The sequence below is a fragment of the Myotis yumanensis genome, unplaced genomic scaffold, assembly GCF_028538775.1.
Source record: "Myotis yumanensis isolate MYYU_CA2020_CCGP unplaced genomic scaffold, mMyoYum1.0.hap1 SCAF_17, whole genome shotgun sequence".
NCBI classification, from domain to species: domain Eukaryota; kingdom Metazoa; phylum Chordata; class Mammalia; order Chiroptera; family Vespertilionidae; genus Myotis; species Myotis yumanensis.
The window spans coordinates 38,311,939-38,330,233 of NW_027223768.1; the positions used below are offsets into that span (position 1 = coordinate 38,311,939).

The 18,295-nt window shown below is 41.8% G+C and overlaps 1 protein-coding gene across 2 annotated transcripts in view; it reads left to right on the forward strand.

The window, feature by feature from the left end:
* The window catches only part of RNF115 (ring finger protein 115), an 80,376-nt gene that overhangs the window by 13,022 nt on the left and 49,059 nt on the right, over positions 1–18,295 (forward strand). Inside the window, exons 2-3 of one of the 2 annotated variants that reach the window (XM_070396931.1) lie at positions 15,997–16,055; positions 17,128–17,179. In XM_070396931.1, coding sequence (XP_070253032.1) covers positions 16,046–16,055; positions 17,128–17,179 — 62 coding nt within the window. In that variant the 5' untranslated portion in view covers positions 15,997–16,045. The remainder of the gene's footprint in view (positions 1–15,996; positions 16,056–17,127; positions 17,180–18,295) is intronic. The other variant, XM_070396930.1, reaches the window with a different exon arrangement.

Consider the following 18,295-nt stretch of genomic DNA (forward strand, 5'->3'; position numbering starts at 1 on the left):
CTCTGTTCAGGAAGTAGAGCACTTTGAAATCTGTATGCTTGATAATAACCTTTTAGTAATAGGTACTAGATCATGGAATATCAATAATCTCTTTGCATTCTTGCAATAACTATAGGTACCTACTATATTCCAGGAGCTGTGCTAGTACTTGTTTTGTGCTCGGGAGGAAGTAACGAGATTCATAAAATATTGGGGAAAATGAGTAGTGGAATTAGTATTTAAGAATTTTCTGTTCCTTTTGACTTTGTGTTTAAACATTAAAGTAATATAGCTATCTCAAGATTAGAGCAAATGCCTTTTTGCCCATTTTAGGTTCGAGCTATGTTTAAAATGTTAGGAAAAGGCTTTCAGAATAAACAGTCTGTCTGCCAGCTGTGGAACTAATCATGAGCCCTTATTTTGTAGCTGTTACCAGCCCTTCCTTTCTATAGGTGCTTTTATTGACTTTATTAATCTACACTAATAAAAGAGAAACATGGTAATTAGCGTACGACCGCTACCCTTCCCATTGGCTAATCAGCATATCCTTATGCAAATTAACTGTCAGCCAAGATGGCGGCCGGCAGCCATGCACTGAAGCGAACAGGAGGCTTGCTTGCTCCAGTGACGGCTGACTCTAACGTTCCCCGCCTGAGTTGCCGGCCTCTCAGCTGCAACTCTAAGCAGCTATGTACTATGTTGCAAATAAGAAGCTAAGCAAAACCCCAGAAACCGGCTTTCAGTCAGCCAGGTTCAGCCAGCCAGACCGCAACATTGTATCAAATACAGAAGGAAAAACAAAGGCCAGAAACCGGCTTTCAGCAGCCGAGGCCTCAGAGCTAAAGCTGGCCCAGAATAGAAAAAGAAAAAAAGGAGCTGTTGGGAGCTTTAGTCACCCGCCAGCCAGGAAACGGCCCTCAGCCCCTCACCCAGACTGGCCAGGCACCCCAGTGGGGACCCCCACCTTGAAGGGGGTGTGACCAGATGCAAACAGCCATCATCCCCTTATCCAGGCTGGCCAGACACCCCAGTGGGGACCCCCACCCTGATCCAGGACACCCTTCAGGGCAAACCAGCTGGCCCCCACCCGTGCACCAGGCCTCTATCCTATATAGTAAAAGGGTAATATGCCTCCCAGCACCAGGATCAGCGGAGCCACGAGGCCTCCCGGCACCGGGATCAGCATGACAGGGGGCAGCACCCAAACCCCCTGGTCGCCCTGCGGCTCTGTGAGTGACAGGGCACGGGGCCACAACCTCCCTATCCGCCCTGCTCTGTTCGTGACGGGAAGGTGCCCCAACCCCCTGATCAGCCCTGCTCTGTGCCTGATAGGGGGGAGCTCCCCAATCACCTGATCGTCCTGCGGCTCTGTTGTGACAGGGGGGAGCTCCCCAACCCCCTGATTGCCCTGCGGCTCTGTGTTTGACAGGGTAGAGCCATAACCTCTCCATCGGCCCTGCCCTGAGTGTGACAGTGGCGGCGCCCCAACCCCCTGATCGGCCCTGCTCTGTGGGTGATAGAGGGTGGCGCCCCAACCCCCCTCCACGGGCCTTGCTCTGTGTGTGACAGGCTAGAGCCATAACCTCCCCATTGGCCCTGCCCTGAGTGTGACAGGGTGCAGCGCCCCAACCCCCTGATCCGCCCTGCTCTGTGTGTGACAGGGGGCGGTGCCCCAACTCCCCTATCGGCCCTACTCTGTGAGTGAAAGGGGGGAGCTCCTCAACCCCCTGATTGGCCCTGCTCTGTGCATGACGGGGGGGAGCTCCTCAACCCCCTGATGGGCCCTGCTCTGTGCGTGACAGGGGGGAGCTCCCCAACCCCCTGATGGGCCCTGCTCTGTGCGTGACAGGGGGGAGCTCCTCAACCCCCTGATCGACCCTGCTCTGTTTGTGACAGGGTACGGTGCCCCAACCCCCCAATCGGCCCTACCCTGAGCGTGACTGAGGGTGGCATCGCAACCTCCCGATCCGCCCTGCTCTGTGCATGACGGGGCGGTGCCCAACTCCCCAATCGGCCCTGCTCTGAGCCCCACCAGCGGCTGCACCTAGGGATTGGGCCTGCCCTCTGCCACCCAGGAGCAGGCCTAAGCCAGCAGGTCGTTATCTCCCGAGGGGTCCCAGACTGTGAGAGGGCACAGGCCGGGCTGGGGGACCTCCCTCCCCTCCCGAGTGCACAAATTTTTGTGCACCGGGCCTCTAGTTATATATAAATGTTATAGCACTGTAGGGGAAAAGTTTTAATCTTTAAATAAATTATTGAATCTTACAAGGGCCTTAGTTTTCCTTTTCTGTAAAATTAGACAGTTATATTTATTACTATCTGTGGTTTAGTTTTGGATATTTTTGGATTTTGTGTAAGGGAATTTTGTTCTATAGTTCACTGTATTATCCTTATTGGGACTTAAATTTTACTTCTGAAATGAACCTCCTTTATGAGTTACAAACTATATTCTCTTTTTTTACTATAATGAACAATCTTAAGAATATTATGGTTGAGGACATCATAATGCAAAGTCATACCTTTAAAAAAACATTTTTATTGATTTCAGAGAGAAAGGAAGAGGGAGAGATAGACATATCAATGATGAGAGAGAATCATTGATCGGCTGCCTCCTGCATGCCCCCAACTGGGGATAAAGCCCGAAACCCTGGCATGTGCCCTTGACCGGAATCGAAACTGGGACCCTTCAGTCCACAGGCCAACCCTCTATCCACTCAGCCAAACTGGGTAGGGCATACATTCTTAATGCTGGTAATGTTGATTAAATAAATTAAAATCATTTTTTAGAAGACTTGGGATTCAGTGACAGGTAAATTTGGCCTGGGATAATTTCCTTTCCAGGACTATTTTATAAATATCTCTCTTTGTTTCTTTTATTCTTAAAGTCTATTCTGTTAACTCACTATATTCTTACTGGGTAATGAATGGTCAGTGGCTACTTTCATCAGTCTAGTTTGTATGTGACCTTTCCTGACCTGAATGTCCCTGAAGTGAATTAGATCAGACTTTTAAAATTCTTCTCTCATTGACAGAAGGTTTACACTAGAATTCCAAGTAACTAGTATATGGTGTACATCAGAAGTTCTGGGATTGCTCATGGGCACATGGTAGAAAGGAGAGCATTGAATTATTTAGAAGTCTGTTATTTAATCGAAAGGCCTGTTCATTTTTTAAAAATAGTTTTTGTTGACTTTTAGAAAGAGAGGAAGGGAGAGGGAGAGAGAAAGAGAAACATAGATGTGAGAGCGGAACATCCACTGGCTGCCTCCGGCAGGCCCCCTCCTGGGGGTTGAGCCTGTAACTTGGGCGTGTTCCCTGACTGGGAATCGGACCAGCAACCTTTTGGTACACATGAGAACACTAACCAACTGAGCTACATTGGCCAGGATAAAAGGCCTGTTCTGTATTCCTTTTAAACTAATACTTTAACATGGAATGATGCTGATAGGTTGCGATTTTAAAAACGTATTTTTACTTGGCAAAATAAATTTCACAATTTTATGTAGGTTCCTAATTTTTTATTTTAAAATTGAACTGCTTTGTGGAATATAAAAGTCTGGTTAGCAAAAGTTTCCTATTATGACACAGAAGAGCATATTAATAGTTCTAAAAAAGTCATTCAGTAAAGCAACATGCTTAATATTATTTAATCCAGCTTTTTCCAGATTTGTTTATTTATTTACTAGAGGCCTGGTGCACGACATTCATGCACTGGGGGGCAGGTAGGGTCTCTCAGCCCGGCCTGTGCCCTCTCACAGTCCGGGACCCCTTTGGGGGATGTCCACCTGCCCGCAGGGAGTGAGCCAAAGCCAGCAGTCAGACATCCCCTGAGGGGTCCTTAACGCTGCCTCCGAGTGCACTGACTGCCAGGGGCCAGCTCCTGGTGGTCAGTGCACGTCATAGCAACCGGTCATTCCATTGTTTGATCAATTTACATATTAGGGTTTTATTATATAGGATTTTCTGAACAGATCACTAATCAATAAAAAATTTTGTGGAATGTGGCTTGATAAATGCTCCACATTAAAATTGCTTAGAGGAGTTTATTAGAATCTATAATTTGTTGGAAACTTAAATTTATTATGTTCCAGGCACTATTTCATGGATGAAGTGACCTGCCCAACATTACATAGCTGGTTTGTTACTCTGTGTTTCCAGTCCAGTCTTGTTTAACTTTAGATTTATTGCTTTTAATCACTTAGGATGTTCTGAAGCATTGCTCAGTCCTTATTTAGAGGCTAAGAATTTAAGATCAGGATATTCAGAGAAGTTTGTTTTATATACATTTACTTCCCTAAGTGTGATTATATCAAAATATGCACTTTGTGTGTGATTTCATTGACTCTTAATTCCAGGATATTTTTTTCCTCCACTCACCATCACAGTGCTTAGAATGTAGAGCTTAGAATGTACAGTGGAACTTCGATCTTTTGAGAAGCTATTTATTCGAAAACTGAATATTTTTTCCCACTAGAAATAATGTAAGTTGAATTTAATCGCTTCCAGACCCTGAATGATTTGTTGCTTTAACCTTCTTTATATATAGTACATGCTTAAAGTACTGTTTAATCTATAAAACACTTTAAAAACAAAAAGGATGTGACATTTAAATGAAAATTTAACAAAAGGAAATGACATGTACAGTAAAAAAATGAAGATTTACATAAACACTAGAACTTACCTGTAATGTTGAGAGCTATTGATAACTGAGTATGGAGAGGAGGGACGGAGGGATGAAGGATTGTTACTGTTTGGAAGGGTAGTCCCCTTCCATGAAAACACCAGGTAGCTGTTCTAGGGCTCTTTCTCTTTTCTATCACTTTGTTCCACTAGAACTTGCTTCAGGCTCACTGGGCTTCTGTCTCATTAAAAACCTATTCCGTGATGTTTGCTTTTGCCTGCGATTTAAGACTTGCCTGAAGTGAAACACTGCACTGTCATGAACACGTTTATTGCATGGTTTGCTACTTATTTGTCAGGTTGATATTTCTCAATAAAATTGCATTTCTCCCCATTTCCCAAGCATTTCCTTGATTAGCGAAGTAGGAATATCCTTCCTTCCCTCCCCCTCCTCTGAGGAGAACCCCTCAGCTGCCGTCTGTTGCCGCTCCCTCTGAAGGTCTTGGAGTTCCTCTGTGGTCAGCGCAGTGTTGGGGTCCTCCTCCAACTGCACATCATCACCATGCATGGACTTGCTCAGAGGCAGTCTCCACGTCTCCTCCACTGCAGACAGGCTCATCCTCAAAGCCCTCCAAGTCTCTTTCAGCAACAGACTTAGGCGCAATTTCTTGCAGGCTGATTGCGTGGTCCTGAAAGACACTTCCCCCCAGGCCTTGTCTATGAGTCTCAAGCAAGTGAGGATAGTAAAATGTTCTTCACTTGGGTTAAATTTGTTTCAGAGGTCACCTCAAAACACCTCTGAAACAGTTCCTTTGTGTAGAGTTTCTTAAATTAGAAATGACCTGCTGGTCCATGGGCTGAATGAGAGCAATTGTATTAGGTGGCAAGACCTTGACAGTGATAAAGCTGTGCTCCTCCACCAACTCAGTCTCCAGTGTGGTGGGTGGGCAGGAGCCTTGTCCATTACAAGAAGTGCCCTGAGTGGCAGTTGTTTTTCCCGGAGGTATTTCTTCACACTTGGGGCAAACACTTCATGAATCTACTCAATAAAAAAATTGCGTGATTACCCAAGCTTTGGTATTAGCCCTCCACATCACAGTCACCTTGTTTCTCATGACATTTTTCTTGAAAACATGGGTTTTCAGAATAGTAGACAAGTAGAGGCATCAATTTAAAGTCCTCAGTTGCATTCCCGCACCAATAACGTCAGCCTATCCTTCATTGGCGTGTGTCCTGGCAATGACTCTGTGTGATGTAGGTCCTCTTTGACATTTTCTTCCAGAAGAGGCCTGTTTCATCACAGTTGAACTCTTGTTGGGGAACAGATCCCTCGGCCTACGTGTTCTTGAAGTTCTGTCACAAAGTTATCAGCAGCTACTTTGTTAGAATTGGCAGCTTCCCCTTGCTCATGACACTACAAATGCCACTTCTTTTCTTAAATGTATCGAACCATGCACTAGCCTTAAACCAATCACTTCCAGCACTCATTCCAGGGGGTCTTTCAGGAGGCCAGAGGCAGCATCTTCTCTTTTTCATATTAGCATCGCCTCCAAACTGTCACTGGTTTACTACTTTCCATTGATCCAAATCAACAATTTTAATTGCTTGTGATCATTGTTTTGTGAGCACTTCCACATCCTTAGCAACATCAGCACTCTGGATGTTGGTAATCATAGATTTTGCCATGCCATACTTGGTGGCCAGATCATCATACACATGAACAGCTCTACTTATCTAACTTTACAATTATTTCTTTTCTGAGCTCCATCATTGTTCTCACAACTTTCCTTTCATTTTGTTGCTATCACTTACCTTCTTAGAACCCCATGGTGACTTACTGCAAGTATTTAATAATAATAAGTAGGAACAAAAGCAAAAAAACACAAAAATATTCACAGCACAATTTCCTCAGATGTTGACAACATTTGTCAGGTTGATATTTCTCAATAGCAGTAAATTGACTCATACTTGTGCATTCTGTCTTTTGTCGCCTGAAAAACGCGTGACTGATCATACAGGTATGAAAGGGTTGTGGAATGAGAACCAAAGTTTTGTTTGATAACCGAGACATTTTTTTCCGTGAACAACTTGGTCAAGAACCGAATTGTTTGAGATGGGAGATCTTCAAAAAACTGAGTTTAACTGTATTTGCTGAATAAATGAGTGTTGTCAGTATATGTAAGAAGATTCTACCAGCCTAGCTGAAGGTAAGAAGATGAATTTCAGAGTGTTAAAGAACTTTCGCCCTAACCGGTGGCCCAGTGGATAGAGCGGTGGCCTGTGGACTCAAGGGTCCCAGGTTCGATTCCCGTCAAGGGCATGAACCTTGGTTGTGGGCACATCCCCAGTAGGAAGTGTGCAGGAGGCAGCTGATCGATGTTTCTAACTCTCTATCCCTCTCCCTTCCTCTCTGTAAAAAAATCAATACAATATACTTAAAAAAAAAAAAAAAAAAGAACTTTCACAGCTGAAAGTTTTTCTTAAAGGTTTTATTAAGCCAAAATGCTAGCCAAAAGAGAATACCAAGCCTGGGGTACAAAGTCTAAACCACCAGCACATGAGTAGGTAGAAAGCACTACCATGCCTGCCACATAAATAAGCAGAGGCCCCTGGGGTTCTGTGGTACCTACCTATTCTCTCTTGGATGATCTCAGAAATAGCCCCGCCCCCTGGAAGTTAATAGGGAGTTCCAACAGGTATGAACAGTGCTTTGTTAGCTGGTTATTGGCTGTTAGCAGGAGGATGACTGTTCTGTTCCTCTGTCTCACTCTCCAGCTGCTTTAACTTAATTTAGAACATTTCAGAATTTCTTGTCAAGAGCTAACGGCAAGCATTTTTTGGATCATTTACTACTTTACATCTATGCCACTGGATTGTTCCCCTTGCTGTCTTTACTGCAAGCAAACAGAACACTGACTTGATCTTTTCTGGCTGTATTGTGTTGTATAAGGTTAACTTTTTCTCTGATAATCCTTGTAGTTTAGTCCTTTTTTTCTTCTTCTTAGAAAATTTGGCTTCTTGTCCATCTGATCAAGCTCATATCAAGTAACTCTTTGTCCCATGACCTCATTTTCTGCCTTGCTACACAATGAGCTAAAGAAGGTTGGTTGATTATATACACCCCTGTTTAGACTCCCTGATAATGTCAATGTTCAGTCATGGCTTGGAATGAAGGAGCAAAATGATGAAGGTTGTGAATGTTACTATTCTTAGAGAGTGAGACCATAAATACCAAAGCAGTTATGGCCTGGAAATGAATCATAGCTCATCAAAGCCTATTTAAATTGTATAGGTGTCTTTGTATATTAAAACTGTGGCCTAATGTTTTGTTTATTTGTTAACTAGTTTTCTTCCTGATTAATAGCCAGGAGGGACAATTGCTTAAGATTTTTTGAGTTTAGAGAACTAATTTCAAAATGCTTAAACAGGAAACTTGCCCTTTTATTTTTTTATATATTTTTATTGATTTCAGAGAGGAAGGGAGAGGGGGAGAGAGATAGAAACATTAATGATAAGAGAGAATCATTGATCGGCTGCCTTGAGCCCACAACCTGGGCATGTGCCCTGACCGGGAATTGAACCATGATCTCCTGGTTTATAGGTCTACACTCAACTACTGAGCCATGTCAGTCAGGCTGTCTTTTTCTTTTTTTCTTTTATTTAAAAATATATATTTATTTCAGAGAGAAAGGGAGAGAGATAGAAACATCAATGATGAGAGAGAATCATTGATCGGCTGCCTCCTGCACACCCCTTACTGGGGATTGAGCCTGCAACCCAGACATGTGCCCTGACCAGGAATCAAATCGTTACCTCTTGGTTCATAGGTCACCGCTCAACCACAGAGCCACACAGGTCAGGTGCTTTTTATTCTTTATTACACTCTAAATTTTGATTTATAGTTTTACCTTTGGATTAATGTATTTTTATATATTTTTTGTACTTTTTTATTCCCATCTCTTATCCCTTCCCTTTGGTAACATCAGCTTGTTCTCTACATGGGTATGTTCTGTTTTTTTTTTGTTTTTTTTTAAAAATATATTTTATTGATTTTTTACAGAGAGAAAGGGAGAGAGATAGAGAGTTAGAAACATCGATGAGAAAGAAACATCGATCAGCTGCCTCCTGCACATCTCCCACTGGGGATGTGCCCGCAAGGGGGTATGTTCTGTTTATTCATTTGTTTTGGTATGTTTTTAGTGAGATCTTAACGATATTTGTCTTTGTCTGACTTATTTCACTTAGCACAATACCCTGTAGGTCCACTCATGTTATTTTGAATGGCAAGATTTCATTTTTAATTGCTGAATAAAATTCCAGCGGAGTGTGTGTGTGTGTATTGTGGGGGCTAAAAAATATATTATTTTTTTTTTGCTTCCACCTTCTAAGTTCTTCTAGTCTGGGCTAATAATCAGATTCATAGAGACAGATTAACAGGAGATAATCAAGTTTTAATACATGTGCATGGGGAATTCACACAGGCATGAAACTTCCAAAGACAAGTGAGGCAACATTGGCTTTATAAGACATTTTGGACAAAGGAGAAAGGGGTGGTGGTCTTAGATTTCAGAAGGGAGAGTGGACCATTCATTTGTAGATAGTTGAGGAAGAATGGAACATACATGTCAGAAAAATTCTTGCTAGGCAACTCAAACACTGGGACAGGGGCTATCTAGCCAACAGGCCCCGGTCTGAGTCCCTCTATTTACCATACTTAATTCAAATTAGGCCAAGGTGCTATCCTAGTATTTCCTTCCTGAAGCAGGTTTCTCTCTCTGAATCTTTGGGGGAGGAAGGGGGGCTGTCAAAGGTTCTTTTTGAGTCTTGTTTCTTAATAAACATCTTAAATAAGTATCCCAAAAAGCAGCTTTAGAGTGGCAAAACTTTGGTGTACACACACACACACACACACACACCCCTCTTTATCCATTCATCTATTGATATGTTACAGGCAACTCACAGACATCAAGAAAGGTGTTATGGACAGCCCCCTGAATCAGGGAGAGGGCTATCTTCTCGGTTCATAACGAATGAATTCAAACGAGTGACAGCAGTGTTCTAATAAAGCCAATTTATTAAAGAAGCACAGCAAGCAAATGTATCAAAATATATCCGGCCTATATAGTGTGGACAGGCTCTCTCACTTAACCTGAGGAACAAGTCTGGTGGGGGTTCCTTTCTATCTATAGGTTTTAAATTGCTCTGCCGAGCCTAGCAGGTGTGGCTCAGTGGTTGAGCATCGACCCAGAAACCAAGAGGTCACCGGTTCGATTCCTGGTCAGGACACATGCCTGTGTTGCGAGCTACATCCCCAGTAGGGGGGCTGTAGGAGGCAGCCGGTCCCTGAAGTTTCTCATCGATGTTTCTATCTCTTGATCACTCCTTTTCTCTCTCTAAAAAGTAAAAAAAAAAAAAATTAAAAAAATTCCTCTGCTGAATATCTTGGTACAGATGAACTCTTAAAGTTTCTCTTTTTACTTTGCTATGGCTTTCCTAGAATTTATGAGAAGCACCTGGCAATTTTGTCTTGACAAGCCCTGAGACTACTAGCTTCTCCATTTAAACAATGAGATGAAAACTCCCTTTTCCCTCCTCCCTCCCCAAGACGGCTGACTTCTCTGTTAGTGAGACGGTTCTCCCTTCTTTCCTTCTCCCTGCCCACTCCTGCCTTAGCAGTTCCAGGGTGATTTACGCTGTGTATACTGTGGTTGGGGAGAAGAGGAATTAAAACGCCCCTTTTCTCCCCCTTCACTTTTCCCTCCTTACCTGCATTCTTTGGTTAGTGAAGAGAGCCATTTGTTCTCAAGATAAAATTTTGCAGCAAGCTGGCTGCATGTTTGGCCTTGTTTAATTTTTTTATCTTAGATCCCTTATTTCTCCTGCCCTGGAATTTTCCTAGCTTCTCACTATCCTGTAACAGATGGACACCTAGGTTGCTTCCATATCTTGGCTATTACTAGTGATGGTACAGTGAACACAGGGGTGCATTTTTCTTTTCAAATTAGTGTTTTCCTTTTTTCAAATACCCAGAGATGGAATTGATGGATCATATGGCAGCTCATTTTTTTTGAATTATGCGTTAATAATTTATTTTTTATTTTTTAAAAATTAAATATTGTTCAGATTATTACAGTTGTTCCTCTTTTTCCCCCCCATAGCTCCCCTCCACCTGGTTCCCACCCCACCCTCTGCCCTTACCCCCCCTGCCCACTGTCCTCATCCATAGGTGTACGATTTTTGTCCAGTCTCTTCCTGCACCCCCTACACCCCTTTCCCCGCCCCTCCCGAGAATAGTCAGTCCACTCCCTTTCTGTGCCCCTGATTCTATTATATTCACCAGTTTATTCTGTTCATCAGATTATTTATTCACTTGATTTTTAGATTCACTTGTTGATAGATGTGTATTTGTGGTTCATAATTTGTATCTTTACCTTTTTCTTCTTCTTCCTCTTCTTAAAGGATACCTTTCAGCATTTCATATAATACTGGTTTGGTGGTGATGAACTCCTTTAGCTTTTTCTTATCTGTGAAGCTCTTTATCTGACCTTCAATTCTGAATGATAGCTTTGCTGGGTAAAGTAATCTTGGTATTCATCACTTTTAATATTTCTTGCCACTCCCTTCTGGCCTGTATAGTTTCTGTTGAGAAATCAGCTGACAGTCGTATGGGTACTCCCTTGTAGATAACTGACTGTTTTTCTCTTGCTGCTTTTAAGATTTTCTCTTTGTCTTTTGCTCTTGGCATTTTAATTATGATGTGTCTTGGTGTGGTCCTCTTTGGATTCCTTTTGTTTGGGGTTCTCTGTGCTTCCTGGACTTGTAAGTCTATTTCTTTCACCAGGTAGGGGAAGTTTTCTGTCATTATTTCTTCAAATAGGTTTTCAATATCTTGCTCTCTCTCTTCTTCTGGCACCTCCATAATTCGGATGTTGGTATGCTTGAAGTTGTCCCAGAGGCTCCTTACACTATCTTCATATTTTTGGATTCTTTTTTTTCCGGTTGGGTGTTTTTTGCTTCTTGGTATTTCAAATCTTTGACTTGATTCTTGCGATCCTCTAGTCTGCTGTTGGAACTCTGTATAATATTCTTTATTTCAGTCAGTGTATACTTAATTTCTAGTTGGTCCTTTTTCATAACCTTGAGGGTCTCACTAGATTTATTGTCTCACTAAATTTATTGGCGGTTTCTAGAAAATTCTTGAAAAACCTTATAACTGTGGTTTTGAATTCTATATCCAGTAGTTTGCTTTCCTCCATTTCTGTCATTTGTGACCTGTTTCTTTGTCTCCGCATTTTTTATGCTTCCCTGTGTTGATAGAATGGCTTTCTGTGCTAGGTGTCCTATAGGGCCCAGTGGCTCAGCCTCCTCACTTACCTGAGGTGGACACTCTTGGTGCACCCCTTTGTGGGCTTTGTGCACAGTCTTGTTGTAGTTAAGCCTTGATTGTTGTAGGTATCACTGGGAGGAATTGACCTCCAGGCCAATTGGCTGTGAGAATCAGCTCTGTCTACAGTGGGAGAACTTCTGTGCTGGAGACACTGTTATGGGGCAAGACTTGCTTCAGTGGGGCTTTGGTGCTCACTGAGTCTGCCCCCTGAGTGTGTCCCTTATAGATCTGAGGTGTTGTAATCTGGATGGTCTCACTCTGACCACTGGGCACACTGGCACTTGGATCTCTAAGGAGGTGCTAATTTAGCCTCTGCCTGAGGCTACCCAGCAGGAGCTACGGAGAGATCTGCAGATTCCTCTTCTTTGTTTGGGGTTTGGAGGAGCCTAGATGAGGTCCAGCTGTGAAGCAATGCAAGCTGCTGTGGGGCTTTGGGCCTTCTTTTGGTTTTTCTGGGTCTCTCTGGCCCAACTGCAGTTAGTCAGGTAATTTTAGATTGCAAAGGGCCAGACCATTCATATGCAAAAGCCTGCCCACAGCTTGGGTGGGGCAGGTTCTCAGGGAATCAACAGGGCGGAGCAAACAGCTATGGCTGATCCTCAGCCCTGCCCTAAGAGGCCCGGGGTCTCAGTGTCCCGGTAATCGCTGCAAGCACCTCCGAGAGAAAGCCGCCCTCGAGTTCCGACCAATGCCAGACAGTCCAGTTTCTCCCCGTATGAGTCTGGGTCCCCAGAGACATGCCCGGAATTGGAGTCAGGGCCGTCGGGAGCTTGTGTCTCCCTTCTGATTGAAAAAAACTGTATCCTCAGTTTCAGCCCTTTCCACGTGCGCCTCCGTACTTCTGCACTTTACTTCCTCACCTCCTCTGAGTCTCAGTGTGCTTTTCTCTTTCCTTCTAGTTGTAGAATTTCCACTCAGCCAGCCTTCCTGTGGTTCTGGATGATGTCCGTTTTGTCTTTTAGTTGTATTTTTGAAGTGGTTGTGCGAGGCAGCAATTTCCAGTGTTTACCTATGCCGCCATCTTGATTTCTCCTAGAGCAGTGATGGCGACCCTATGACACGCGTGTCAGAGGTGACACCAAACTCATTTTTTTGGTTGATTTTTCTTTGTTAAATGGCATTTAAATATATAAAATAAATATCAAAAATATAAATCTTTGTTTTACTATGGTTGCAAATGTCAAAAAATTTCTATATGTGACAGGGCACCAGAGTTAAGTTAGGGTATTTCAAAATGCTGACACGCTGAGCTCAAAAGGTTCGCCATCACTGTCCTAGAGCAAGGTTTCTTCAGCAGCTCAATTTTTAAGTGTTTAAGTTGGCTGCACTAATTTGCAATTACATTGACAGTGTAGGCCAAGCATGTCAAACTCAAAGGCTAACACGGGCCAAATAAACAAGGTTTAAGTTTATGTGGGCTGCAAAAAACAAAAGCTTCAATTTTCATAGAAATATAGGTTTATTTCGATAGAGACATGCTGAATACAAAGGGCTGAAATAAATGAGTCATCGTTAACATAAAATAATAGAACCTTTTGATAAAAATTAATATTTTTTTCTTGAACATTAACTTACCAGACCCTGAATAACTGCACAAATTAATAAGTGTAACGCAAATAAACCTATTTTTCTTGTTCTCTGAAAGTGAAATATTTCTTCTTGCGCACACCAAACAAGTCAATACAAGACTAATGATGTGGCAATCGGCTGCTAAAATATTCGCTGCTAGTATTAGTGGAGAGAAATGGTGTGCCTGCGCCTAAGGGGTGCAAGGGAAATGAATGCAACACGATTATAGTAATCAGTCATTAGCGAACGTTGTAGTTCTTTATTAATAACCAGAGGCCCGGTGCATGAAAATTCATGCACTGGGGGGTGGGGTGGGGGGGGGGGGGGACGGGACCCTCAGCCCGGCCTGCCCCCTCTCACAGTCTGGGAGCCCTCAGGGGCGGGAGGCGACCTGGCAATCAGGGGAAGGCAATGCCCCATCACACCTCTGCCACTGCTGGCAGCGCAAGCCTCGGCCAGCCCTGGTTACCGGAACCTTGGGCCGGCCCTGGGGGGCTGGGCAGCCGACATCTGAGGCTTGCCTGCGCCTCGGGCTGGCCCTGGGGGGCTGGAGGCAGGCGCGCAGAGTGTCCGGGCCCGCCTGCTGCCCCAGTGGGGCTGAGAGTACTGGGCACCGCCATCTTGTGGCTGTGGGTGCCACTATCTTTGAGGGTGGGGCAGTCAGTTATCATATTCCCTCCTTATTGGCTGTGGGCACCGCCATCTTTGTGACACCATGAGGGTCAATTAGCATATTCCCTCTTTATTAGATAGGATTATGTATAACAGGATATTGTAAAAATTAAGTTATGAAATTTTTATTAAAATGTTTCTTACATACCATTATATTGACTGGGCTGCAAAAATATTTGTTGTGGGCCGTGAGTTTGACATGCTTGGTGTAGGCAAGGGTTCCCCTTTCTCTACAACCTTGCCAGCATTTGTTATTTGTTGATTTATTGATGATAGCCATTCTGACAGGTGTGAGGTGATATCTCATTGTGGTTTTGATCTGCATTTTCCTAATGATTGGCAGTGATGTTGAGCATCTTTCCATGTCTGTCAGCCATCTGTATGTCTTCTTGGGAGAAATGTCTGGTCCTGTCCTCTGCCAATTTTTAAATTGAATTGTTTAGGTTTTTTAGTGTTAAGTTGTAGATCTTTATATAGTTTAGATATTAACCCCTTATTGGATATATCAATTGCGAATTTTCTCCCATTCATTCAGTAGATTGTCTTTTCCTTTTGTATGTGTCCTTCACTGTGCAAAGTTTTTAGTGTGATGTAGTCCTATTCATTTATTTTATTTCCCTTGTTCAACGAGGTATATCTAAAGAGATACTAAAAGCAGTGTCAAAGAGTTTACTTGCCTATGTTTTCTTCTAGAAGTTTTATAATTTCAGGTCTAACTTTAAAAATAACTATTTCTTAAAATTGATTTTTTAGAGAGGAAGGGACAGCGAGAGAAACATCAATGTGAGAACAAAATATGGATTAGCTGCATCCTGGTCACCCCCCACTGAGGATCGAGCCCGAAACCTGGGCATGTGTCCTCACTGGGACTCCAGCTGGCAGCCTTTTGGTGCATGGCATGACACCCAACCAACTGAGCCTCAGTGGCCAGGGCTCGGGTCTAACATTTAACATTTAAGTCTGTAATCTATTTTGAGTTTAATTTTGTATATTCTGTAAGAAAGTGATTCAGTTTTATTTTTTGCTTGTATCTGTCCAATTTTGTCAACACCACTTATTGAAGAGATTGTCTTTACCCCATTTTATGTCCTTGTCTCCTTTGTTGTAGGTTAATTGACTATGTAAGCGAGGCTTTGTTTCTGGGCTCTCTATTCCATTCATCTATATCTCTGTTTTTGTGGCAGTACCATACTGTTTTGATTATTGTAGCTTTGTAGTATAGTTTGATACCTCCTACTTTGTTCTTTCTCAAGATTTCTTTGACTGATTGGGATCTGAGTATTAAGTTTTATTTGGAATCATTGTTATAAAAAATAGATTAGAAATATTGCAAAACTTCATTGTAAATTCCTTGTTTACAGATTGATTTATGCTGTGGTTCAGTTTATGTTTTTTATATGAACATAGTTAAAAATAGCACTTTCTGTATCCATCAATATTACAATCTTTTACTGCTCTGCTATTGCTAATGGAGCTTTTTCATTAGATTTGAAGAGAAAATTAGATAATGAATTCATTCCCATTAAAAAAAATTTAACCCATATTAAGAAAAAGAAATAAATTTTGACATCCTTCCTTCAGGTGTCCTTGATAACCACTTATGAGGCTGTTTTGCAAGCTTCTTATGAAATTTGTCATTTGCCAGAGTATAATAGAAAAAACTATCCTGGAAATGAGCAAGCGCATACAACATTTCAAACAGATCAGCTTGTGTACTGCATGTTATTTAGCTTTTAATGAGACACTTAATTTATTTTTTTATTTTATAGGAATATATTTGTCCCAGATGTGAATCAGGCTTTATTGAAGAAGTGACAGATGATTCCAGGTATTGTACAAGCTCATGAATAAATCAGGCATTCTGTTATCAAAATTACTTTCTCTCAGCATTGTCTAAATGAATAGAAAGAAATTTGTTTTGTAACTTACACTGTCTGCTGAGAGGAAGGTGGGCGGATTTGGAGGGGGAGAAAAGTGGCAGAGGGAAAGGAGAAGAAAAATGGGAAGATTTGGCAACTGATGTGATAGTGGGTGTGATGAAATGTTTTATTTCTGATTGTGTGTGACTTGCTGTGGAAACCTATAGCCATAACAGTATCTGGTAAATTTTCTGGTTTATTTTCCGAGACTTTAGAGGTCTCTTAGATTATTGATTACTTTTTAGTGATCACTGTTGTTTGAAGGTAAACTGTTGTTACCTCCTTCGTGGGCTTGGGAGTAACATCTGACAAAGATATAAAATAAATAGGCTGTTTTCTAGCAAGGAAACTGAGTTGTTATTCTGCCTTGAGGAAGCTTTGGGTCCTTATTCTTATTGGAATTATTACCACCAACTGTATACCATCTTCCTACTGTAATATTAATAGTTTGTAATACTTGAAATTGGCTCCCATTGTAATGCTTGAAATTTTTTAAATGTATTTTATTTATTTCAGAGAGGAAGGGAGAGGGAGAGAGAGATAGGAACATCAATGATGAGTGAGAATCATTGATTGGCTGCCTCCTGCATGCCCCCAGTGGGGGAATCAAGCCTGCAACCCGGGCCTATGCCCTTGACTGGAATCAAATCCGGACCCTTCAGTCCACAGGCTGACACTCTATCCACTGAGTCAAACCAGCTGGGACTTGAAATATTTGAAAGTGACTGTATTATACTAGTATATTACTTCTTGATTAGTATGAATTAAACTATAAAAACTTAATAAGCAGTAGAATAGCATTGATATGATGGCCTTTTTGGCTAAATATAGTGGCACATTTATTTTTTTTATGACTGTGTAGTTAAACCTTAGTTAGACAGTGGAAGTACTGACGATAAAAATCTGTAATCTGAAGCTTTTAATCTTGATTTGGGGGATTATAATGGCAGTAAATAATTCCTTTACTGTTGCTCTTGGCAGAATCTAAGCTTGAAGGTCCCTTCCACAACCAGGAAAACCTACATATTTTACAGTATGTACTACTAGTTTAACTTTGTCAATGATTGGTGATTTTATATACGAATGAGTTGGAGCTTCTGGGACAGTAAATGGCATGGGATCTAGTTTGTTATTAGCACTTAAATGTTAATCTAATAATCTTGGTTTTAAATAACACAATACCAACTCTAATAGTATAAAAGCAGCATGATAGCAAAATTAGCAATTATGTGTGGATGGCATGCTAATTTAGGTAGCTTTTTAATTGTGCTTTTATAATTGCATCAAATACTTATTTCCAGCATTTAGGCTCTGCATGTGTTACATAAAGAGCATATTTGCTTTTGGGTGGCAATTATGGGTTTACCTTTCTAAGTTTTTAAATAGTAACCTGGTTTTTTTAGGCCTATGTACAAAGCACGGTTATAAATGAGGATTGTGGGTAACTGCAGATGAGTCTTTTCCAGCAGGGGACTATGAATTCTATGGATCCTGTTAGTTGACTTAGTAATTCTTTAATTTGTGCCTTTGTAGAGTAGAGATTGTCCTGTGCAGGTGCTATTAGTAGCAATTACTACAGTGCAAAGATTAGTGTTTTATATGGTTGAAGAAATCTTTCTCTTACAATCATTCTCTCAGAGACAGCATGATATTTCCTTCTACAAAGTTCATAAACAGTTGCAGATTTGAATACTTAGAAATTGCAGTGGTAAGTAGTGTACAATGAAAACTAATGAGGAAATCCTTACATGTAAATATTCGATAATGGGCCCCATTTGCTACTAGACATTTCATCTTGTCAATGTAAGAAATATTCAGACCTGTAGAGAATTGTTGTGAGTTTATTTGAGCCACTGTCAACAATTGCCAGGAAGCAAAATCTCAAGGATTGAGAAAATGCTCCAGAGAATGGCAGTTTTTTATCTTATTTTATTTATAATCAAGAGAGAAGGTATAAGTAGGTTACATGAAATCTATTGGTGATAGATGAGGGAGGTGGGAGAAAGCAAAATGGGAAACCTATGGAATTAGATAAAAAGCAAAATGATAGACACGTACATCTTTTACATAGGTGATTACCGGAGGGTTAACAGTCAACAATTAACACAATAAAAATAACAGTGAGAATTTGTGGTCACTGGTTGTGCCC